Below are 25,386 nucleotides of genomic sequence, written 5' to 3'. Positions count from 1 at the left end.
TAATGTACAGTACGCTGCTGTTCATCTGTCCTCTGCTATGTGCTGATTCTAATTAGTTAGTATGGGCATCTGTTAAATGACACAGCACATACTTTAACATTTGAATGTACAATACTTTACACAAGGTTTTGGTGAAAGACTGACACAAAACCACAATGAAATGAACTGAATGGGGAATCTGGAGAAGTAGGAAATTCAAGATGGGGATAAAAGGAAATGCAAACAAAAAGGCCTGTTTTTGATTAACTAAACCATTCCCATCTGTGTCAGCCACACTAATCTAGCTCCACCAATCAACAACGGAAAATGGCAACAACCAATTTGAACATTACTGAAAAAACACCTAAATAAATACTGTACTCCATTTTGTGCAGGGATTCAATACTCTGTTACCTCCACATCCACATGCTGTACTCCCCCACTACTCCCTCATGGCTGTACACCCAGACTCTGTCTATATCCCAAATAGCACCCTATTCCCTACACACTGGGCAAAATCTGGTTGAATCAATGTTGTTTCCACATCATTGAATTCACGTTAGTTGACAACTAAACCAAATGTAAATTAAAACTGGATGTTGAACTGATGTCTGTGCCCAGTGGGATGGACCCTCGTCGAAAGTTGTGCACTGTAGGGAAAGGGGTGCCATTTGGGAATCTGTAGTGCCCCCCTCATGGCATGAACAAAACACCAGGGACACAAGGCCCTAGACAGTGATGAATGGCTTCCTCTGACTGGACTCTCAGGACAGTCACAGTCCTTGTTCCCCAGGGGGACTTGCCTTGATGCTAGACTCCTCTGCTCTCCCATGGTACATGGGGCTTGGGTCAAATCCATCATTCCGAAAGGGCATGTACATTGGGAAACGGATGTGGGATTCATTGCAGACTGCTCAGGGAAACTGACTGATAGAGCACAAACGAACAAAGCCTTAGGGATCATGATGGTGAATATATGTGTTCTATTTTCTATGACAGACCTTCCTGACTGAAGGGAATGCACTGTCATAGAAAAGAGCCCCCAAAACAGGCTTACTTTAAACCTGCTTTTAATAGAAATGAAATACTACAGGACTTTTGGAAATATTGAAGCAACCTTCCAAGAAATTGTGACTGTTATTAAAAACTTAAATACATAAAAAGTGTGAGGAGCTGAAGGACAATTGTGATTCAGAACACATTTTTCCAGCTATTTATTTTCAGTACTCAGCATTAGGGATAATAATATGGACAAGTTTTGTTAAGAAATTAATTATCAAAACATAGTTTATAAAAGTGTATAGTAAACATTACATATATACTTGAAACAAAAAGTAAGAACTTGAAATGAATACTTGTTCAAAGCAATTCTTTCTAAATTAGGTTCAAAAGTGTCCATTTTGTATATATATATTTTTTATAGGTTTAACTCAAATATAAATGTGGTCTAGTTTTATCACATTACTACTAAATCAATTCACTGTGACTTTATTTCACTTACTAGCAGTTCTCCCAGTAAAATATGTACACAGAGCTTTGAATAGTTGAATAAAACACAAGTGTATAAGGAAATACTCACTAATGAATGAATACAAAGGTTACAATACAAGAGTAACAAACTGAACATAATAAATGCGCTAAACCTTTACAAGTTATGTTTGTAAGTGTGGTTTCTTTTCTTTTGTGTGTGTGTGTGTGTGTGTGTGTGAAACAGAAGTGTCCAGTCTGAGTTGAGGGAAGACAGTGACATCACTCAAAAGGCAAACATGTCAACAATAATCCTTAATCTTCCTTAAACTTCATACGGCAAACAAAACACACATAGCAGCTCCCTGTTTGTTGTACAAAGGAAACTTCAGGAAGTACTGTCAATTTAATGAGTCCTTCATCATTGACTCCATGTCAATTATACATACATGATGGAATAGTCAGGGGTATGTGTAAGGACAAGGGGTGGTTACCACACTTCTCCAAAACTGAGAAATCCTAAAACTAGCATTTCTGTTACAAATGCTGCTACAAATAAGCATACTATAATGATTTATAAAAGCTGCAATGTTAATAATACTGTCATAATTACGATACATGATAAAAACCAAATGCCGACAGCGGCCTAACAATATACATTTCTTTACGTTTATCCGTTAAAAAAGACAACGACATCTATACGCTCTTGCTGGTTTAGGCGTAGTGTTTAAAATATTGGTGCCAAGAGCCATTTTGAAATAATGGGAGGAATACAGAAATGGCAGAAAGTAGCAACCCATTAAGAGCATTGTCGTCATCTGCTGAACAATAAAGGTTTGAAGCTCATCTTCGTGCTGCAAGAAACAAACAAATTAGTAAACAATTAGAACCTCACAAGAGAGCAATACACCCTCAGGTCAGTTCTATATTACAGAAATGTGACATCTCCAACCACTACATTCACCATTAAAACTACATTTTTACAATGTCAAATGTCAAAGTACATCTACTCTTTAATCCAACATCTTGCGGATACGTTTAAAATCCATTATTTACTCTTCAATACTGTATGACACAACAAAAGCCGCACATGTTTTTTTTTAAAAATGTATCTAGGCAAGTCAGTTAAGCACAAATTCTTATTTGCAAGCAAAGGCTTCATTGAAGATTAACAGATGGGACGTTATGATGTGTAGCAGTCAAAAAGGAACAATCCCAAAACCTTAATATTGAATTTTTTCTTTTTACCAGTAATCCTGGTGTACCATTGCAGGCGGAAGGGTTGTTGTCCCCTAGCAAAGGCTACCCAGTGAATGCAGCAAGCACAGCTAACTAATTGGGTGGGATGAAGGCAGATAGATGAGGATTTTGCAACCCGTGTCCTAACCAGTGTAGATATCGTCCATGTCAAGTCCACTTTTCCCCTTGTCTGGGGTTGCATGCAGGGCCTTGAGTGTCTAGACCACGTAACCTGCTCTTTGAAAATCACAGTCTATAACAAGAGGGAGATGGTGGTGAAGGAGGGTGAAGAGAAGTTTTGGCACCTCCAGAACCTTGGTATTTCAATGCTTCCCCTTTCCCCAACCCCACCCATACTTTGTAGAGATATGGGTCTGAGGCAGAGCCAAGAGGGTGGCACTGGTAGCAGCCACAGACACATTGGTGCGCACAGGGCGCGCTGAGCTGCCCCAATGCAACTTCATGTGGTGGCGCAGGTTGGACTTGCTGGAGAAGCGCTTGTCACACTGCTGGCAGGAGAAGGGTTTCTCCTTGGTGTGGATGCGCCGGTGGATTATGAGCTGGGTGGACACACGGAAGGACTTTCCGCACTCCGGGCACTCGTAGCGCTTGGTCTCCGTATGGATGCGCTGGTGGTTCTTGAGGGCGTTCAGATTGTGAAACTCCTTTTGACAGGAGGTGCAGAAATAAGCACCAGTCTTGTGGATGGTCTTGTGGTTGAGGAGGGAGCTGGCGTGGCGATAGGCACGGCCACACTGGTCACAGACGTGCGACTTGGCCCCCCCACCAATTACCGGTTTACCTGAAAATGTAAACGTTGAACTTGTATTAAACCAAACCTTCAGAAACCTTTTGGCTTTTCAATGTAAATCACAGCAGCACTTTCCCTTCCCCCACCTATAGAAATGGGCCTGAGCGCATACCCAGGAAACTGGAAGGCGCTGAGCCGCTCCAATGCAACTTCATGTGGTGACGTAGGTTGGACTTGCTAGAGAAGCGTTTGGTGCATTGCTGGCAGGAGAAGGGCTTCTCCTGGGTGTGAATGCGCCGGTGGACGATGAGTTGGCTAGGCGCACGGAAGGCCTTTCCACAATCTGAGCACCGGTGGCGTTTGACCTCAGTGTGGATGCGCCGATGGGTCTTGAGAGCCATCAGGTTGGAGAACTCCTTCTGACAAGAGCTGCAGAAATAGGCGCCTGTCTTGTGGATGTTCTTGTGGTTCTGGAGGGATCCGGCATGGCGGTAACCACGGCCGCACTGGTCGCAGACATGCGACTTGGGTGGTCTCCCTGCGCCAATTGGTGGATGACCTGAAAATGTAAAATGTAGGAATTGTGTCATGCCATAATTCTGATATTTCGTTTGTATACACATTAATGCTGGCTTCACATGCTCGTGGAAAATGGGGAAACTGGGAAGTCATATGCTCGACATGGTTGTGTTCAAGTGCTATTGAAGTTGGAACAATTCTTAATGAAGTAAACTAGCTTACTTAACATCAACAATATGGTCAGACTAGCTACATTATACATACTGATAAGATTGTAATTGTCAAAAACAGATTTGCTGTCAAAGGTAAAGGGTCAATGGTGAAACGTCACAACTTGGTAGCAAAAAATGTCTCTGAGTTTCCTTCTTGTAATTCCAACATTGACAGTCCTTCAAGTGAAACTAAAAGCTTCTGATAACTGTGACAGCATGTAAACGTTGCATTAGAAACAGCTTCAGCCATGGGGGGAAAAAAAGTAATTCTTCAACAATTGAAAGTGCATTCCGTAACATTTCCACATGGACATAGATCTTGATATGTCACGGTAGTAATAAATGAATACTATTAATTGAGACAAAAACAAAAAGAACTGTCAGAGTGGCACGTCCTGGCCACCCTTAGTGTATACAAAATGCGTCTTCTTGATTCAATATTGGATGTAGTTTTCTGAAGTTGAAATATTGTCTCTACAAAATAATATTTTGGACTTAATAATATTCTTCAAAATCAGAGAGGGAGTCAAAATATTACTGAAATGTTAAATACGGCACATTTAACAATCAATTGTTTATTTCGGGCAATTCACCGGAGCCTTTTCAATCAATCAAACCATTGGGCAAATCAAATGGGCCTTCCCTACGCTGATGGTGTACTGAGCCTCGAGTCAAATGATGAGGCGACATGTTGTAAATGTCACTTTCCCACTGTACACTGCAGGTATATATGGGTTTATTATGCATTTCCACTAGCTACCAGTATTTAATATGGTCGTTTACATAGTTTAACTGTACCTTGATTTTGGTAGAAGAAACTGATGCTTCAATTTGGTAACAAATGTATAGCTACAGTTAATTATATTCAACACGGATGGACCTTTATTAAGCACAAACTATCATGCATATAGAAAAGACGAAATGTACATGAAAACAAAACAAATATGGCATAAGTCAGAGCTACATGTGTAGGATTAAGGGTGAGAGATTTGTATCTTCAATATCTGGGTTAGTTTCATCTTCATGGTGACAAATACACACAAATTGGGAGAGTCATATTGCAATGTTGATGATTCTACAGCCCTTAGGACAATTTACTCAAACTAATTTTCTTTGGCTTCTCCCAGTACTTGAGTGTTCCCAAACAAAAATATTTGATTTATTTAGTTATTTGGAACAGCCACTTGTTAGTTTAGCATGCTAATCCAAGAGTCCACAGGAATCGATTGAACATCCAAAAACACACTTAACCACCATGCAGAAACTCCATTCCAACGTGTATAGTGACCACATCACTCTTGAACAATGTATTATAAACAGAAATGCTTCTGTGGTTGCTAGACGTTGGCATCAGCTCAGATTCCATATGGACACTGGCGTTAGCGTGCTAAGCTAACTAGCAGCAAATTTGCACTCAAACTTGTCTGGGTTGACAAAAAAAAAATGCTACGTGGAACAATGAAGTTGGTCTAAATATCACTGGAAAAACTAAAGAAATTAGTTTTGGGAGGATACTCTTCTTCCTCCAAGGATGAAATAACTCCAAACCTATTTGGCTGGTTATAAAATAAAATGTATATTTTCAACAACCACATTGTAAACTTGATATCATTTAGTGATTTGTATGTGTTGCATAAAACTCAATATTCTAGCATCAAGATAATGGAACTCATTCAAACATTGCACTTTAAAGATTACATATAGATGCATTAGTGTCCATTTTTTAAATGTATTGTTTGGACTAACATGAGCAAATGACATTTTCAGAGGTCATATCCTCTAGGGATGTGTTTATACAGGCAGCATTATTCTGATATTTTTGTTCAATAATTAGATCAGCTCTGAATAAGATCTGATGTGAAAAGATCTGATGTGATTGGTCAAAAGAACAATTAGTCCAAAAAAATATCAGCATTGGGCTGCCTGTGTGTACACAGTTTAGGTGTATGATATGAGGGCACCCGCGTTTCTAGAGGCAACAAGGTAAATCACATTATCAAACTTCATCCTCAGTCTGCATCATTTGCTTAAAGATCTACAATTGTATACCCCCCTTCCTTAAATCCCAACAGGTCAATTATTTGGCCCCTCAACTAGACACATTAATTTGACCAATTCACTGAAGTGAAAATGTTCAAGCCAAGTCTTTAACAAGGTTGAGTTAACGAAATTGATTTCGCCTTCATCACAGATTTAAAAAATTGCCTGTGTGAAAACGTGTTGATTATTAAAACACTTAACACTTTCAAAAGTACATTAAAAGTGAGGAGTGAAAGGACAATGGATTCACAACAATGTTCTTCACTAGTTTTCCAGCTATTTATTTTCAAATACTGAGCATTAGGGGTTATAATATGGACAGGTTTTGTTAAGAAATTAATTATCAAAACAGCTTATAAAACTGTATAGTAAGCATTACATATATGTATGAAACAAAAAGTTAGAACTGAAAATTATTCATTATAGTTGTTCAAACCAATCATTTCTAATATATCCGTAATGATGGTTGGAAGTGTCCACTTTTAACCAATTCTGGAGAAAACGCAAGAGTTCCATTAAAATATAGTTAGTTGTCCCGTGGTCTAGTTATCACATTGCTCTTAAAAATCACTTCACTGTCACTTTATATTTCACTTACTAGCACCAGCTCTCCCAGTAAAAGGTGTTCACACAGAGCTTTGAATAGTCCAAACGCAATTAAATAAAAAGAAATACTAAATAAATACAAGGGTTACGATAAGGTATAACAAAATCTTAAGAGAATGAGGTCTGAATGCACAAACAATTCAAAGTTGTCCCCTTTGAGTGTGAGTTTTTTGTGAAACAGAAGGAAGTCCAGTCTGACTTGAGGGGAGACGGTCACAACATTACTTGTAAAAGGCAAACATTTCAGAAATACTTCCTTCGTCTTCATACTGCAATCAAAACACACATTATACAAGTTCCCTGTTTATTGCACAAGGGACTGATTATTATTATTATTATTATTAAACCATAACAAATTGAGACAACATGGAGTACTTGTCACAAGTGTTCTTTGGGAGTCCTTCATACTCAACTCCATGCCAATTATACATACAGGATGAGTAGTCAGGGGTAAGTGTAAGGAAAGGGGTGGTAACAACAAAGCTCCTAAAGTGTTAATATAAATAAATAAATGCATTCTACAATGATCTGTCTTATAAAAGTTTAACTGTAAATAATACAGTCAGAAGTACGATTACGATACAGGATAAAATCAAAATGCCGGCATGGGCCTAACAATATACATTTTTCTTCCTTTTTCTAAAAACACAACTTATTGTCTATACATGTTAACTCGTGAGGCGCAGTGTTGAAAATATGGGTGCCCAGAAACATTTTTTTTTTTAAAGAGGAAAACACAAATGTGATGCCAGAAAGAAGCAACCGATAGAGTATTGCTGTCATCTGCAGAAAAATAAGGTTTGAAGCTCATCTTCGTGCTGCAAGAAACACACAAGTTAGAAAACGATTAGAACCTCACAAGAGAGCAATACACCCTCAGGTCAGTTCTAGATTACAGAAATCGCCAACCACTACATTCACCGTTAAAACTACATTTTTACAATGTCAAAGTACATCAACTATTTGTTCCAACATATTGCTCACTTCAGAGATACTGTTTGAAATACATGTTCTTACTGGTTAAGATGTTTTGTATAACATGACAAAGGCCGCATGCAAAGGCTTTATCCAAAAATCAACAGATACGGAATGGGATGTCATGATGTGCAATGCATTCAAACTGCAAAGATGCCACACAAAAAAACTTAACATTGGTCAAATTCATCAATGTGGTTGACTTGGTGAGCGTCACGCCACACTCTTGGCATGGCATCAGGATGTTGTTCCTATTGTGACCCGTTTGTTATGACTTCATTGACACTGGGCTTAACGGTCAATAAAACACTGAGAAATCTAGAATCGTCTACTGTGTAACATGCAACGGGGAGCTATGACAACAGTATATCATTAAGGTTTCTAAAGGGCCGAACAGAGACGTCTAGCACACATCCTACACTGAGTGAGCAGTAATCCATGTGTACCATTACAGGTGAATGGGTTCTTGTCCCCTAGCAAAGGCCATCGAGTGAATGCAAGCAAGAGTAGCCATGCTGGTTGGGATGAAGCGGATTGGGGACGCTTTTGCAACCAGACTGTCTTAACCAGTGTAGAGGTCGTCCATGCCAAGTCAGTCCTCTCCCCCTCCCCTGTCTAAGGTTGCATGCAGGGCCTGTGTGTCTAAAACACATAACCTGCTCTGTGAAAATCTAAAGACATAAACCTCACACTCCACAACAAAAGGGAGATGGTGGTGAATGAGATGGGGACTAAGTTTTGGCACCTCTAAAACCTTGGCATTTCAATGCATCTCACCCCCCCCCCATACTTATAGAAATGGGCCCGAGGGCATACCCAAGAAGCTGGCAGCGCCCATGGCCATGGTAGGGGGCGCTGAGCTGCTCCAGTGCACCTTCTGGTGGTGGCGCAGGTTGGACTTGCTGGAGAAGCGCTTGTCGCACTGCTGGCAGGAAAAGGGCTTTTCCTTGGTGTGGATGCGCCTGTGGCAGATGAGCTGGGTGGACACACGGAAGGACTTTCCACAGTCGGGGCACTGGAAACGTTTGGGCTCAGTGTGAATGCGCCGGTGGTTCTTGAGGGACATCAGGTTGGGAAACTCCTTCTGACAGGAGTTACAGAAGTAGGCGCCTGTTTTGTGACTGTTTTTGTGGTTAAGGAGGGAGCTGGCGTGGAGGTAGGTGCGGCCGCACTGGTTGCAGATGTGCGACTTGGTCCCCGTCGCCCCACGGCTCCTGCTGCCACTGGGGCCTTGGAAGGACAGGGAGTTAATTTTGGGTAGTCCATTGGGGTCCAGTCCTTGGGCCTGCAACAACGTGAGATCCAGGCCAGAGCCCCAGCTAAGGCCTGAGCTCCCGCCCCCGGATGTGCCCAAAGAGGCTCCCCCAGCCCTGGCCTGTGTCTGCTGGGGGGGCCTGGGGGCTTGGCCGTGGGAGATCTCCTGGTGGAGCCGGAAGCTGGCCTGGCTGGGGAAGCTGCGCTGGCAAGGGCCACAAGTGAGCTCCCTCTCCTTTAGGTGGACGCGACGGTGGCTGTTGAGCTGGGAGGAGACGCGGAAAGCCTTGCCGCATTCTGGGCAGCGGTGACGCCGTATCTCTGAATGAATGCGCCGGTGGTTCTTGAGGGCCAGGAGGTTGGAATAGGTCTTGAGGCACACGGCACAGTGGTAAATGCCGACGGTGTGGGTGTTTTTGTGGTTGAGAAGGGAGCTGGCATGGGCGTAGGAGCGGCCACACTGGTCACATCTGTGGAGAGACAGAAGAGAAGAAGAAATTAGTAACTGCTTGCGGTCCTTTTTCACTAATCTAATTGGCTGGTTACCACTTTTCCATTAGATACAACTTTAATATATTTATATATCCATCTAAAAATAATTTGTACAGGTATATGATCTGGAATCCGGCTTAAAGCTTTGGAGATGACTAAAAGTGGTTTACCATGTCCTGCAAGAAGAAATAGTCAATTTATACACATAATAAGAAGGGGAACACATTTTGGTGGAAACAAGGGGAAAAAATATGGACTGTCCTTAATCAAATAATTGAAAACTAATTAGAGTCTTGGAAGGTATGTGTGGCTCCTTGCACATTTGGATACAACAATTCCATATCACACTTTTCATAGTTATTGAAATTATTCTGGCTTTCACCAACTGTGGTGAAATATGTTGGCTTGGTGCAGATTTACACCCCCCCACCCAAAATATCTAATTTACAACAAAGCATGTGCAGTGTAGCAAGCTCCAAATACTTACTGTGGATCTAAGTCTAAGGATAGGCCCATGCCCTGTATCAATGTAGTCTTCACTGTAATATCAGCAAAAAACTAACAAGAACCTTCTCACTTCTATGGTCTTTCACCATTTTAACCAGCTTTTGTGCCATGACTTTGTCAAACAAAGAAGCCCACTAAACTAGGTTTACACTATCAACAACCTAAAAATGTACAATGTACCTATAAAAAGAGACAGGGAAGCACAAACAAAGGAGCACTACAATTCAAACAAGTACAAAGAACATCATAAATCTTACTTATTATACTACGTCAGCTACTTTGAATTGGTATCAATTAATGTCAGTATTCTTTGTAAAAGCAGAAAATAAAACATCCAACTGAACAATCAAATCAATTCTGATGCATAGTAGCCTACGAAACGAATGTATATCTAACTGAAAGCAAAAGGGGGGACTTATCTGGTCTCCACTAATCAATCTGTCCAAACTTCAGAAATAGCCGAATTCCGGTGCACGTATGGTCCCAAGGAAGCCGGATTGGAGATCATATACCTGTAATAGACATGTAGAAACCTATGATCTTCACTATTTTCACTTCAAGAATCACAAACAGACGAAAACTCACGTGTACCGGCACTCTTCTCCCCCTGTCGTGCTTGCAGTGGCCATCCTCCTGCCCTCCTTGCCTACCTGGTTCTCCCCGCAGCGGTGCCTCGCCAAGCCTGACCTCCCCTGGAAGCTCTTCCCGCAGCTGGTGCAGCCAAAGCGTGTGTGGCCCTCCTCATGGACCTTCTGGTGATTGCGGAGGAATCTGGCTAGCCGGAACGCTTTCCCGCAGTGGTGGCAGATGTGCCTCTTCTTCTGCGTGTGGATGCGCATGTGGTTGCGCAGCGCCATGTAGTTGGAGTACGGCTTGTCGCAGTAGGTGCATGTAAAAGTGCCCGTCTTGTGTGTGTGCTTGTGGTTCAGCAGGCTGCTGGCATGTTTGTAAGAGCAGTTGCAGATGTCACAGCTGTAGGGGCGTTCATCTGGTACAAGATCAGCCCCATCGATGCTGAGGCTTGAGCTGTTGAGGGAGGCCGAGGACGAAGGGAGCTGCTGAGCAGGGCAGTCATGTGCAGCCAGCTCATCTGCAGTAGCGAAACCCTCGCAGCACCCATCACACTCGTAATCCATTTGAGCAACAGCTCCTGCAGCCCCCTTGCAGAGCTGTGCAGAGTGGTGGGTGGTTAGCTGCTTTTGGGTACGGAATCCTTTGCCACATTCCTGGCAAGTGTGCTTCTTGAGGGCAAAATGAAGACGCAGATGGTTTTTCATGGCCAGGCGGTTGGGGTAAGTGGAGTTGCAGACATTGCAGTGATACTCGCCAATTTTGTGAAGATTCTTGTGATTGGCCAAGCTGCCTGCATGACGATAGCTCCGTCCGCACTCATCACAGGCGAAGGGTCTTCGTCCCCCTTCTTGTAGATCAAAATTCTGAGCCCTTGAAGTACCAGCCTCTGAGTAGGGTTGCTTGAAGCCTTGTTGTTGTTGTCCATACTTGACTTCCCCCATGCCAGGGTTCTGGGATTTGGACGATTCTCCTCTCATGGCCTGCATGCCAGAGGGTCCTCCCTGATACCTCCCATTGCCTAGTTTTGCGAGCTGGGCGTGAGCCTTTGCTCTGTGTTCTTCATGGAGCCGAAGGTGGTTTTCCAGCTGCTTCTGGATCTTGAAGGCCTTCCCACACTCCTCACACTTGTGCCTGTAAAAGAAAGTGAGGACCAAATTAAAAGATGGGTTAGGAACTGGTAAACACTCCTTGCGCCTATTCCACGATCTGCCAGCCATTCAACTCGCTCCTGACATCATGAATGGACAGCCTACTGGCTGAACAGGCACTAGCTACGTTTAGTAATGATGATAAAAGCACATTTGGGTAAGGTTATTTACCATTCAAGTAAAGCCATCGTTTCGGAATCGGGTGCCACTTGGGGACCGCTTCTCCCTGTGCCAGCGGCAGCCTTGCTGTAGCAAGCCAATAAAGGGAAATCACCAGTCAGAAATACATTTTATGTTTAGAATGGATTCAAAGATGTCATGGCCTGGCCATTTCTTGGGTTCCTCAGGGTTGCTTAAGGGGTGTTTTGTTTTTAATTAGCTGTACAGATTGGACTGTAGCACAGAGTAGACTCTTACATTCAATGACAATGTTGTTCGTTTTCCAGCTGTGCCGCTGTACAGTGAGGGAAAAGCGGTGTTTTCTTCAACAAAATCGAATGCCTATTTTTTTACATCGATGCGCAGAGAAAAAGACCAATCCATGAAGGTACTGTACAATCCTGATTTTAGTGTAAAATGTCCTATTGATGTCAATTTCAAATTTGGACCAAATTCAAGCAATGCAAACAGATCTTATGTTATTAATAGGCCCACAAAGACAAACAAGTCTCAATGGGGAAAAGCATCAAACAAAAGCTTACCTTTTTAAATCAAAGTGGGTCCTCTGGTGGTTCTTAAGGGCCAGCAGGTTGTAGTAGCGCTTCTGGCAGACAAGGCATCTGAAGACTCCGGTCTTGTGAGATTTCTTGTGGTTGAGCAGGGAGCAAGGGTGCCTGTAACCCCTTCCACACTGGTCACATTTGTGGGGTCGATCCTCAGAATCTGGCATCTGTTGTCTACGGTCCTGTCCTCCCATATCACGACTGCCTCCAGGTCCTCCAACTCCGCCGCCACTAACTCCATCTCCGCCAGTCATCCCTTTAGCTCCATTCAATCCTTCTTTGCTCAGCACTCCACCTCTTCCCTTTCCAGGACACAGGTGAGTGATCAGGTGATGGCGATCAGCAAAGAACATGCCACAGTCAACGCAAATGTGATTCCTCCCATCACCATCCATTTTGCCATTAGTATTTGTAGGATCGGCCCCCATGCTCTGCGCTGCTGCATCAGACCTTTGTGGCCCATGAATCAGTTGGTGGTTCAACAGGTCTTGCTTTCTGGAGAAGCTCTGGCCACAGGTGCTGCAGATAATCCTCCAATCTGCCTCACCGTTAGGAGAAAGCGCTGAAGTCCCAGGCCCTGTGGGATTGTTAGCATGGCTGCGCAGATGGCTCCTCAGGGCCCTGAGGCTGGCATAATGGTTCCCACACACTGAGCACTGGTACACTTCACCATCATCTTCATCTTCTTTATTCATCCTTTTCCCCCCTCCTTGGGCATGGGACTGAGAACCATACTGAGAGCGCTGTCCATTGCTCTCTTTCACATTTCCTCCACCTGAAGGGAGAGCAGCGCCTCCAGGACTGTTGTAGCTACTCATGTTCCCCATGAATCCATTGGACATCCCCTGGTTCTGTCGCCGTTGGGGGCACATGTGAGACTTGATGCCAGAGATGTCCCCATACATTTCTCCACAGTCAGTGCACATATGTCTATCAGCCTGGCGGTGGTTCTGGGGAAGAGGGGAGTGCCCAGAGTTGCTCTGGGCAAGGGAGCCATCAAATCGATCATGGAACTCCAGTGAATCCAAACCACTGCTGTGGCCACCATCAGGTACAAAGTGAGCAGCGTCACCAAGATTTCCAGGGAGGGAGATGGGGGTGGTTGCGCCACTCCCCTCCTGCACATAACTATTCTGAGAGTCAAGTGTCAGGGGTTCCGAGGAGAGCCAGTCGCCTTCAGTGTTGAGGGATGTTTGGTTGGATGTTCTTCCCTTATGGCTGCGGAGGTGGCTATGCAAGGCAGCCAAATGCGGATACTGCTTGCAGCAGATGGTGCACTGGTAGAGGCCAGTCTGGTGGGAGCGCTTGTGGTTGACCAGGCTTCCAGCATGGCGGTAGCTTTTCCCACAATCCTGACACTTGAAACGACGTTCACCATCATCAGAAGAAGATTGCGCTCTCTCTCCAGATGGAGATGGGTTAGAGTTCGAGCCAATCCCATCAGTGCTCAGGATACCATCCTGACCATGGGAGCCTGGGTGGGGGTCATGGGTCAGGTAATGAACTTTGAGACTCTCCAGATCAGGATGCCCAGCCCCACAGTATGCACAAGTGTAAATGGGGTTATTGACAGGAGGGCCAAGCATTGGGTCAAAGGGTCCACGTTTATCATTTGGCAAATGAGGAAGCGGCAGAGGGTCACCCAGGGCAGGTGTGTATGCTGGGGAGCGGACAGCGCTGAGATTGTGCGGCATTATCCCAGGGAAACTACGGGCAAGACCCAGTGAAGAGGAGGCTGCATTATGCAATAGGATGTGCTCCTGGAAGTCACTCTTGTTGGGCAAAGCTACCTGGCACAGGTGGCAGAAGCAGTTAGACGCATCATCGGTTTGGGGAGCAGACGGACGCTGATCAGTCACAGAATCATGTATGTTGTTGTTAACCATCGATGCTCCAGGAGTCTTAAACTTTGAGTGGGTTCGCTCATGGCCGTTGAGAGCAGCCAGGTTGTTGAACTGCTTGTAACAGACGGTGCACTTGAACGCCCCCTCCTGGTGACATTTCTTGTGATTAACCAGGCTGCCATGGTGGCGGTAGGTCCTATCACACTGATCGCACTTGAATGGACGATCCCAGGCATCATCAGTTACAGGTGACTTCTTATGATCATCTGGGTCATGTGACATCACACCATGACCCATTCCACTGTTGTTCAGGTGACTGCGGGCAAAGCCATCAGACAGGTCCTGTGCAAGACCATAGTTCCTCTCATCATGTCCGTCTTCAGCGCCTTCGTCACCACCGTCTTCCTCTGCCTGGGCACTGCTTGGGGATAGTGTGTGGATACGGAGGTGGTTCTTCAGAGCCACAGCATTGGGCAGGGTTCTGGTGCAGACTGGGCACTGAAAGGAACCCACTTCATGGGATTTCTTATGGTTGGCCAGGCTGCCAGCATGCTTGTAGATGCGGCCACATTGCTCACACTCAAACCTGCCATTCTCTTCTTGCTGGTAGTGAGCCTTCATGTGTTCTAACAGACTAGGGGTACTGGGGCAAACCATATCACACTCTTTACAGGGGAAACCCTTGACACGGCTCATATCATGCATTGCCATAGTAGGCGTATACATTTAAGGAAGGGGAAATCAAGTCTCAAGATAATCAACAAAGCAGACAAGGGGAAAAGAGAGAGTCTTAGCTCTTGGATTCTGTGGTGTCAGCCATTTTCTTCCCGGAGCTGAAGAAAGTCTTCTTTCAGCCATTCAATGCCACCTTGTCAGGGCAGCACCGGAAGGATCTGGACACGGAGCAGGCAATGGAAGAGCACTGTTGAAATAGGAAAAACATTCAAAAAAGGGGGCATTTAATCATTTAGAAGAGACTCAAACCAGAAACGACTAGACATACTGTACATCTAGTGGAAATGTGGAAAGGTTATCTATTCTATACTGCAAGTAATATGACAAAGAACACCTTCATTGGAATAATAATGGTCTGGCAAAAGCAAACACAGGCTACAAATCCCCACATCAGACATTCAGACCAATTAATTGTTCCCAACATTGAAACTCTACCTATCAAGGGTGCTGGGCAGGGTAAATCTCGCACACCTACATGTAAGAGCAGGAACACACACAGGATTGTTTTACCGTTCGCCAGCCGAGAGTAATTTGCACTTCTTATCAGTGTCGGCAGACAATCTCTTTGTGTAGACAGAGCAAAAACCTCGAAGTCATCAGCCACAAAGCCTTAAAATACTACAAACCAGAAGAAGGCAGTAGCGTTGTTTGGCAATGCATGTCTGTGTGTGTTGCTTAGTTTATGGACTAGATTCCAATGTTAGCTAGCTAGCTGCGCTGATGTTGCTATTTTGTAGAATGCCCTTGTTGATACTAGCCAGATGGCCACAGCTAGATAACTACCTAACAAGATGAAACAATTCAATTCACTCTCCATAATCCCATATGGCCAGTGCCAGCCCATAGCCAAATGTTTAGCTAACCAGCGCAACATAGCTAGCTAGCTCAGGACAATGTATTAACCCGGCAGCTAACACAGGAAGCTGTTTCATGGAAAAGAATCCATTGTGATTAAATTAGAATATAGCTATCCTGGTTAGCTAGCTTGGGGGAAGTATTTAGTGTTGTGTGCATTGCATCTGTGTACTTAACTAGCTACCATCCCATAGCCTACATTGCAAATGAAGTGTGACTGGCTCATCCATGGATGTACAGAGAAATTGCAATTTTTTGCCCTTTTTGTTATCACTCCTGTTGACTCCCCCATGTGGGGGTTCGTGCTCTCTGATTGGCTCAAAATCAAGTAAAATTTTATTGGTCACATATATGTGTTTAGCAGATGTTATTGCGGGTCTAGCGAAATGCTTGTGCTTCTAGTTCCGACAGCTCAGCAATATCTAACAAGTAATTCACGACATATACCCAATACACACAAATCTAAGTAAAGGAATGGAATTAAGACAATATAAATATATGGACGAGCAGTCAGAGCAGCATAGACTAAGATACAGTATAATAGTATAGAATACAGTATATACACGAGATGAGTAATGCAAGATATGTAAAAATTAAAGTGACATTATTAAAGTGACTAGTGTTCCAATTATTAAAGTGACCAATGACTTCGAGTCTGTATATAGGCAGCAGCCTTTGTGTGCTAGTGATGGCTATTTAACAGTATGATGGAATCACTACTCTGGACGGCTCGGACTTAGAATACGTGGACAACTACAAATACCTAGGTGTCTGGTTAGACTGTAAACTCTCCTTCCAGACCCACATCAAACATCTCCAATCCAAAGTTAAATCTCAAATTGGCTTCCTATTTCACAACAAAGCATCCTTCACTCATGCTGCCAAACATACCCTTGTAAAACTGGCCATCCTACCAATCCTCGACTTCGGCGATGTCATTTACAAAATAGCCTCCAATACACTACTCAATAAATTGGATGCAGTCTATCACAGTGCCATCCGTTTTTGTCACCAAAGCCCCATATACTACCCACCATTGCGACCTGTACGCTCTCGTTGGCTGGCCCTCGCTTCATACTCGTCGCCAAACCCACTGGCTCCATGTCATCTACAAGACCCTGCTAGGTAAAGTCTCCCTTTATCTCAGCTTGCTGGTCACCATAGCATCCCCCACCTGTAGAACACACTCCAGCAGGTATATCTCTCTGGTCAGCCCCAAAACCAATCTCTGCTGGCAATGACTGGAACGAACTACAAAAATATCTGAAACTGGAAACATTTATCTCCCTCACTAGCTTTAAGCACCAGCTGTCAGAGCATCTCACAGATTACTGCACCTGTACATAGCCCATCTATAATTTAGCCCAAACAACTACCTCTTTCCCTACTGTATTTATTTAGCTTTTTATTTATTTAGCTTTTTATTTATTTAGCTCCTTTGCACCACATTATTTTTATTTCTACTTTGCACATTCTTCCACTGCAAATCTACCATTCCAGTGTTTTAATTGCTATATTGTATTTACTTTGCCACCATGGCCTTTTTTGCCTTTACCTCCCTTATCTCACCTCATTTGCTCACATCATATATAGACTTGTTTCTACTGTATGTTTGTTTTACTCCATGTGTAACTCTGTGTTGTTGTATGTGTCGAACTGCTTTGCTTTATCTTGGCCAGGTTGCAATTGTAAATGAGAACTTGTTCTCAACTTGCCTACCTGGTTAAATAAAGGTGAAAAAAAAATAAAGATAGAAGCTGTTTTTCCCAGTTGCTCGGTCCCAGCTTCGATTCACCTGTACTGACCTCCTGTGGTTGAAGAGGCGCTTCAATGCCTCTTCTGCCATTTCAGTGTCCATGAGGTGTACGCCGAGGAACTTAAAACTTTCCACTTTCTCCACTGTCCCGTCGATGTGGATAGGGGGTGCTCGATCATCTGTTTCCTGAAGACCACAATCATAGCCTTTGTTTTGTTTACGTTGAGTGAGAGGTTCTTTTCCTGGCACCACACTCTGAGTGACCTCACCTCCCCCTTGTAGGTTGTCTCGTCGTTGTTGGTAATCAAGCATACTACTGTTGAGTCATCTGCAAACTTGATGATTGAATTGGAGGTGTGCTTGGCCACGCAGTCATGGGTGAACAGAGTACAGGAGGGGGATGAGTATGTACCCTTGCGGGGCCCCAGTGTTGAGAACCAGCAAAGTGGAAGTGTTGTTTCCTACCTTCACCAGCTGGGGGCAGCCCGTCAGGAAGTCCAGGACCCAAATGCACAAGGTGGGTTTCAGACCCAGGGCCTCGAGCTTGGAGGGTGTTATGGTGTTGAATGCTGAGCTAAAGTAAATTAACAGCATTCTTATATAGCTATTCCTCTTGTCCGGATGGGATAGGCCAGTGTGATGGCGATTGCATCGTCTATGGACCTATGGGGGTGGTAGGAAAATTGAAGTGGGTCTAGGGTGACAGGTAAGGTGGAGGTGATATGATCCTTGACTAGTCTCTCAAAGCACTTCATGACGACAGAAGTGAGTGAAATGGGGCGAGTCATTTAGTTCAGTTACCTTTGCATTCTTGGGTACAGGAACAATGGTGGCCATCTTGAAGCATGTGGGGACAGCAGACTGGGATAGGGAGATTGAATATATCCATAAACACACCAGCTAGCTGGTCTGCGCATGCTCTGAGGATGCAGCTTGGGATGACATCTGGGCTGGCAGCCTTGCAAGGGTTAATGTCTTACTCACGTCAGCCACGGAAGAGAGCCCTCAGTAGCGGGCTGCGTCGGTGGCGCTGTGTTATCCTCAAAGTGGGCAAAGAACGTGTTGAGCTTGTCCGGAAGCAAGACGTCAGTGTCCGCGGTGTGGCTTGTTTTCCTTTTGTCATCCTTGGTTGTCTGTAGACCCTGCCACATGCATCTCCTGTCTGAGCCGTTGAATTGTGACTCCACATTGTTTCTATACTGACGTTTTGCCTGTTTGATTCCCTTACAGAGGGAATGACTACTGTTTGTGTTCTGCCATATTCCCAGTCACCTTGCCATAGTGAAATGCGGTGGTTTGTGCTTTCAGTGTTGTGCAAATGCTGCCATCTAGCTACGGTTCCTGGTTGGGGTAGGTTTTAAAGTTGTTGGCCACTGACGAGCATTGCGATTCTACAAGTAGAAAACGGCAGGTCCGTCGCTACCGGGTCAGCATGCAGCAGGTACCGCTTTTCTTCTAGCAAGAGAAGGAACCGCCTCTCATTTTGGTACCTACCTATCGGCAGTTTGATTCTTTGCATTTCATGCTTAATGGTCCTGAAATTTAGATTTTGTCCAGAAACAATGGCCCAATCCCAAATTGGCCCCTATACACCTGTGGAGATCTGATTTGATAGGTGTACTGTAAGTAACATGGCAATAGCTCCACTTTGGCCTCTGATAGACCAGGGGTAAGTTTCACCATATTTCTTATGACAATCAAATCTTCTCAGATATCCACAAGTGCATTGGGATTGGGCCAACCCCTAGCCCCATTTCCCCTAGACCAGGGCCACATGCCTACAGGGTCTAGAGGCTGCTGGTTCTTTTCTACCTGATAATTACACAGTGTCCTAGGTCAAAATCAGTCCCTTATTAGAGGGAAACAATGGCTTTGAAGGTCCAGAGCTTAGTTTGAGGTCCCTAGACCCAGTACTGCTGCTTTTGTAAATTATTCCCTTCTAATCAGGGACTGATTTAGACCTGGTACACCATGTGTATGCAATGAATTATCAGGTCGAACAGAAAACCAACAGTAGTCCTGACCTCAAAGTTAAATTTTTTATATCACTGCCCTAGACACAGATCTAAGAGGCAATATCTACCAAGAGATTGCCATATTTCCTCCACCTGTTCAATCCTCTCAGATCACGTGTCCAGGATAGGGGTCGAAAACAGGTGGCCCGCGGGCCAATGGGGGGGCTAAGTTGTGTTCAATTTGCATTGAAAATCATTATGCTCCGTCACCCCGACAATCTGCTCTTCCAAAAATACCCCTGATAGGAAGAACAGGCAAAGCGAGAGGCTCCACTCCCATCACTTGGTCCACAGGCGAATACAGCGATAAGCAGACCAAGTGGGGAGTTTTTGTATCAAGATCTATGAGAGTGTGTGGATTTGGTCAACAAAAAATGTGATTGCTAATTTGCTAAGTGAGGAGTATTTGATTGAAAATAAGTTTCATAATGTTTAGGTTGTTACGAATGTAGTGATAACTGAATGAAATTGTATCGAGTTGTTTGTTTTGATCACGCATATCTGCCCTCTCATTGGCTAGAACGGTCCCACCTGACCGGTCCCACCCCCCCCTTCACCCACCTTTCTGACAACAACTGCCATTGTTAGGGTCCTGTGTGGCTCAGTCGGTAGAGCATGGCGCTTGCAACGCCAAGCGTCGTGGGTTCGATTCCCGCTGGGACCACCCATATGTAAAAGTAGTGGCCCCAGCCGACTTGTAAGTCGCTTTGGACAAAAGCGTCTGCTAAATGGGATATATTATTATTATTATTATTATGGCGGAAACAAGACTCATCATTGTATAGATTATCTCTTACAGGGCTTTGGAGATTTCAAATCTACCAGGAAGTCAATCATTATTCTTAAAGCCCTAATGTAGTCTTTGGAATTGTATTTTTAAATCCACAACTGTATGTCTCGAAATCATCAGTCTGATCATGTAGGCGTTAGGAAACAAATTGGACGACTTTTACATACACAGCCCTGAAAGGCTGATAGGATGGTCTAGAGCCCACCCACATCAGATGAACAGTCATTGGTCTATTATACTCAGATCACATTGTGACGTCATGTTGTGGGCCAAAAGTTCCATCCCACCTGAACAGGCTGAAATGCCAGGCTTTTTTTATTTTTTATAAACAGCTCTTAAACAAAAGGGGCATTATCACAATTTCTGTGTTATTTTGACCTGCGTGGAAATATAAATGGGGAAAAAAGGAAAATCTCATCTTCAACTGTACTACCCGTTTAACATTCAACACTTATGCTTTGTGGGGTAAAAATACATGATCAGTTCAAAACCTCAAGATATGTTGTCTCACATTTATAGATTATATTGCTTTATGTTTTGCCAATGTTTGATGAATAATACATTTGTTAAAATTAACCTAGATTTTATGCATACATATGATTTATCATCTACTGCCAATTGTCAGTGTGGATTCAAAGTCTTAGTATTTAGGCATATGTGCTAAATAAAGGCTTGTGTTGTGACAACTTTTAGACATGGCTTAAGTTTTATTAGATGTGGCACGTTTGCAGCTTGTGTTCGCATCCAGGCTGTCCAATGTGTCGTGTGCCAAGTTCTTCCTGCAGAATCTTGAGAACCACACACCTATAGTTTTTACATTTACAGCACAAAAGACAATATAAAGGTTTGTGGAATACTTCCATTTCATAATTTCACATTGTGAAAAATCAATGTAAGCTCTGTGATATCATCCAAATTTGAGAAGTTGGCCCTAAAATAAGCTAATGCAAGATTGATATGGCAGTTGCACACAACACTCAAATAATAAAAAAAAATGGGTCAAATATCACATTGGTCATTTTCAGTAACATAGGCCTGGTAGTCTAATATAGGCTCAATCCACTATACTAGAGCCTTCCACCATTCCCCCCCAACCTATATTTGAATAAGGCATCCTATTCCAGAATGGCTTATTGACATAGGCCTACCAGTATTTGTTCCTGTAGTCAAGTGACCTCAACAGAATACACTTTATACCTGCATGGGTTAGTCTTACAGCTCTAATGTTAAAGTGAAAGCCTCATAACCTCTGGGATGGTACCCTGACCCAGGGGCTCTGATGCCAGGCCATCTGGGTGTGCTAGGCTCACCAAGATCTGTATAGAGAAATACCAGATGGGTCTAACGTCACAAATAGCACTTCCTCTACAGTTTGGGTTGTCGGTCATCTGTTGTTTACACTTTGAAGCATATAGACTCAGCAAAACAATAAAATGTCCTCTCAACGGTGTTCATTTTCAGCAAACTTAGCATGTGTAAATATTTGTATGAACAAAACAAGATTCAACAAGACAAACTGAAGAAGTTCCACAGATGTGACTAACAGAAATGTAATAATGTGTCCATGAACAGAGGGGGGCGTCAAAATCAAAAGTAACAGTCAGTATCTGGTGTGGCCACCAGCTGCATTAAGTATTGCAGTGCATATCCTTCTCATGGACTGCACCAGATTTGCCAGTACTAGCTGTGAGATGTTACCCAACTCTTCCACCAAGGCTCCTGCAAGTTCCCGGAAATTTCGGGGGGGGGGGCCCTTACCCTCCGATCGGACAAGTCCCAGACGTGCTCAACAGGATTGAGATCCGGGCTCTTTGCTGGCCATGGCAGAACACTGACATTCCTGTCTTGCAGGAAATCACGCACAGAACGAACAGTATGGCTGGTGGCATGCTGGAAGGTCATGTCAGGATGAGCCTGCAGGAAGGGTACCACATGAGGGAGGAGGATGTCTTCCCTGTAACACACAGCATTGAGATTGCCTGCAATGACAACAAGCTCAGTCCGATGATGCTGTGACACACCGCCCCAGACCATGACGGACCCGCCACCTCCAAATCGATCCCGCTCCAGAGTACAGGCCTCGGCGTAACGCTCATTCCTTCAACAAGAAACACGAATCCGACACTCACCCCTGGTGAGACAAAACCGCAACTCGTCAGTGATGATAATTTTTGGCCAGTCCTGTGTGGTCCAGCGACAGTGGATTTGTGCCCATAGGCGATGTTGTTGCCAGTAATGTCTGGTGAAGACTTGCCTTACAACATGCCTACAAGCCCCCAGTCCAGCCTCTTTCAGCCTATTGCGGACAGTCTGAGCACTGATGAGGGGATTGTGTATTCCTGGTGTAACTCGGGCAGTTGTTATTGCCATCCTGTACCTGTCCCGCAGGTGTGATGTTCGGATGTACCGATCCTGTGCAGGCGTCGTTACACGTGGTCTGCCACTGCGAGGATGATCAGCTGTTTGTCCTGTCTCCCTGGAGAGCGCCATCTTAGGCGTCTCACAGTACAAACATTGCAATACTGCCCTGGCTACATCTGCAGTCCTCATGCCTCCTTGCAGCATGCCTAAGGCACGTTCACACAGATGAGCGGGGACATTGGGCATCTTTCTTTTGGTGTTATTCAGAGTCAGTAGAAAGGCCTCTTCTGTGTCCTAAGTTTTCATAACTGTAACCTTAATTGCCTACCGTCTGTAAGCTGTTAGTGTCTAAATGACCGTGAATTTATGAATTATCTTTGAAAGACAGGGTCCTGAAAAAGGGACGTTTCCTTTTTTGCTGAGTTTATATATTCATTGCTGAGCTGGGCCCAGGTTGGAATAAATGCATGTCTATTCAGATAGCAGGGTGGGAGGGATCTAGATTTATATAGAAATATCCAGCGAGCAAGGCATGAGAATTAAAACCTTGATTGCTTAACTTATGCGATGCAACAACAACAAACATCACAATGGGCCCATGGTGTAAAAAGTGAATTCATAAATCTCTGGCCTGTAGAAGCCAGGGTTTCTGGTTCTCTCTGGGGAGGAAAATATAATGTGAATGTTCACACTTAAGTTCAATTGGCCATTATCAAACGTGGTGTAAATGATGCAAGTAGAATAATTATTAATACATAAGAGACAGAAATGGGGAGGTGAAGCATAAACAAGTTTGGAATAATGTTACCTTCACTGACTAATTCCCATTTGCAACTAAATGCAAACAGAAAAATATATATTTACACTGTCTAACTTTAAAACATAATTAACTACCTAGTATGCACAAAAGTAGTTAGCCTAGCAAACAAGCTAAACTAATTTGATAGCAGAAGGAAATCAAACTATTTTAAACAGTGAAATCACAAACATCTTTACCGTGCAAAAACGGTTTGCAGGATACTATAAACAGCCTGAGGGCAAGGAACCACAAAGAAAAAAGAAAGAATATCAATATACACATTTCAGATAGCTGTACATACACCGTTCAGCTAGGTTAATATCTTTACAAATACTTTCTGTGTGACTCGATGTTTACACGTGCATTGTTTTGATTGAGAGCTCGGGGTCTGGAGCACATTTCAACAATTAACGTTTTTCTTTGATAATAGGGAGGCCCAAGAGCCTGTAATTCGAAATCATTTTAATAAAGTATAATCTGACTTCGTGGTGGGAGGCGATTCTAACGTGCTCCCTGACCTTGGCTTGTCACGGAGTTCACACAGCGTAAATTTTTCAGGACAAAAGCAGGGCATCTTTACCGCCGATCCGCGAGACATTCCGTGCTCTTTTCCATCGAACGACTCCCCAAATTAGGCAACGTCAAGGCCGGAGGACCGAGAAAGCATAAACTATTAAGACATTTTAATCATAAATGCATAGTTAACTGAAACATCGAGTTATTCAATGTTAAAATATAACGTTTATACGCGTTGCCCCAAAATAACAAAAACGACTCAATTTCCATAAATTGCTTTCTTAGAAGCTATTTGCAACTAGCTAGTAAACTAGCCGCATTTTAGTTAGCTGTGCAAACATTAGCCTGTTAGCTGGGTAAAGTCGTGAAAATACATTACTTCGGATCATATAAATGCATAGTATTATTTTTATACAAGTGTAGCTAAATGTGAGACATTACTTCACCTTAAGGGGCATTTAACCTGGCCAACTATCAAACTAATGTAATAATCTGCACCGACCTAACAAAATAGCTAGCGCGGCCGCCTAGCTAAGTAACGTTACACCCCCCCCACGATGCTAAAAAAAAATACAAGGAAAACGGAAGTCGTTAACTCTACATTTTTCAAGCTCAAATAAATTGATGCGCACACTGCATAAATGTATGTATATTCCCTTGTTATATACACTGACCATGTTATTTTAGGGGTAATTAATGCCTAAGCAAGCCAAATAACCGTGGCACGCAAAGGTTAGCTTGCTGGCTAACGTGCGCTAGCCTAGAACCAACAAAGATCTCGACAAATACACTCTGGCCCATTGATGGAAACCATGTTTTTTTATATATATATAAATACGTTTTACGCACTCGACTTACCCGTTTAATGACGTTCTTTGCACCAGAGAGAATGATGCCGAATCCAAAAACCGCAGCATTTGCGTTCTCATTTAGGAGACTTGTTATTTTTTTCAGATCAACAACCGACTTTGGTTCTTCGGTCATTTTTTTCTCCTCGGATTCAACATACTTCCTGCTAGCTAGCGGTGTGAAGCGGAGACATACGTACTTTTGCGCGTCATCATGCGCAGAATAACATTTTAGTCTGCATCAAACACCTATCTTTTTTAAACAGATTACGTTGTTGCATGCTGTACTGTATTTTGCTCTCCAGAAACTATAACTTGTCCATTTTGCTCGGGTGCCCTCATTCGTGTTGTTAATCAAAATCAGACAAACGTCCACAGTTGGT

The 25,386-nt window shown here is 43.6% G+C and overlaps 1 protein-coding gene across 4 annotated transcripts; it reads right to left on the bottom strand.

Moving 5' to 3' along the window:
- Positions 1-1,176: 1,176 nt before the first annotated feature.
- LOC135555788 (zinc finger protein 646-like) lies at positions 1,177-25,386 on the bottom strand. Of its 4 annotated transcripts, none has more exons than XM_064988519.1 (7): positions 25,014-25,386; positions 12,464-15,250; positions 11,934-12,008; positions 10,627-11,745; positions 8,605-9,512; positions 3,609-3,995; positions 1,177-3,487 (listed from the first exon to the last, which is right to left on the bottom strand). In XM_064988519.1, the coding sequence occupies exons 2-7, from the start codon at positions 15,052-15,054 to the stop codon at positions 3,009-3,011; spliced, it is 5,559 nt and encodes a 1,852-aa protein (XP_064844591.1). In that variant the 5' UTR covers positions 15,055-15,250; positions 25,014-25,386; the 3' UTR covers positions 1,177-3,008. The 4 variants fall into 4 exon arrangements, with proteins under 4 accessions (XP_064844591.1, XP_064844592.1, XP_064844593.1 ...); XM_064988521.1 differs by having other exon boundaries at positions 3,401-3,487; positions 3,583-3,995; positions 25,014-25,385; XM_064988520.1 differs by lacking the exon at positions 11,934-12,008.

This window comes from Oncorhynchus masou, chromosome 15 (assembly GCF_036934945.1).
Source record: "Oncorhynchus masou masou isolate Uvic2021 chromosome 15, UVic_Omas_1.1, whole genome shotgun sequence".
Lineage (NCBI taxonomy): Eukaryota > Metazoa > Chordata > Actinopteri > Salmoniformes > Salmonidae > Oncorhynchus > Oncorhynchus masou.
This window is presented reverse-complemented; position numbering and strand designations above follow the sequence as displayed.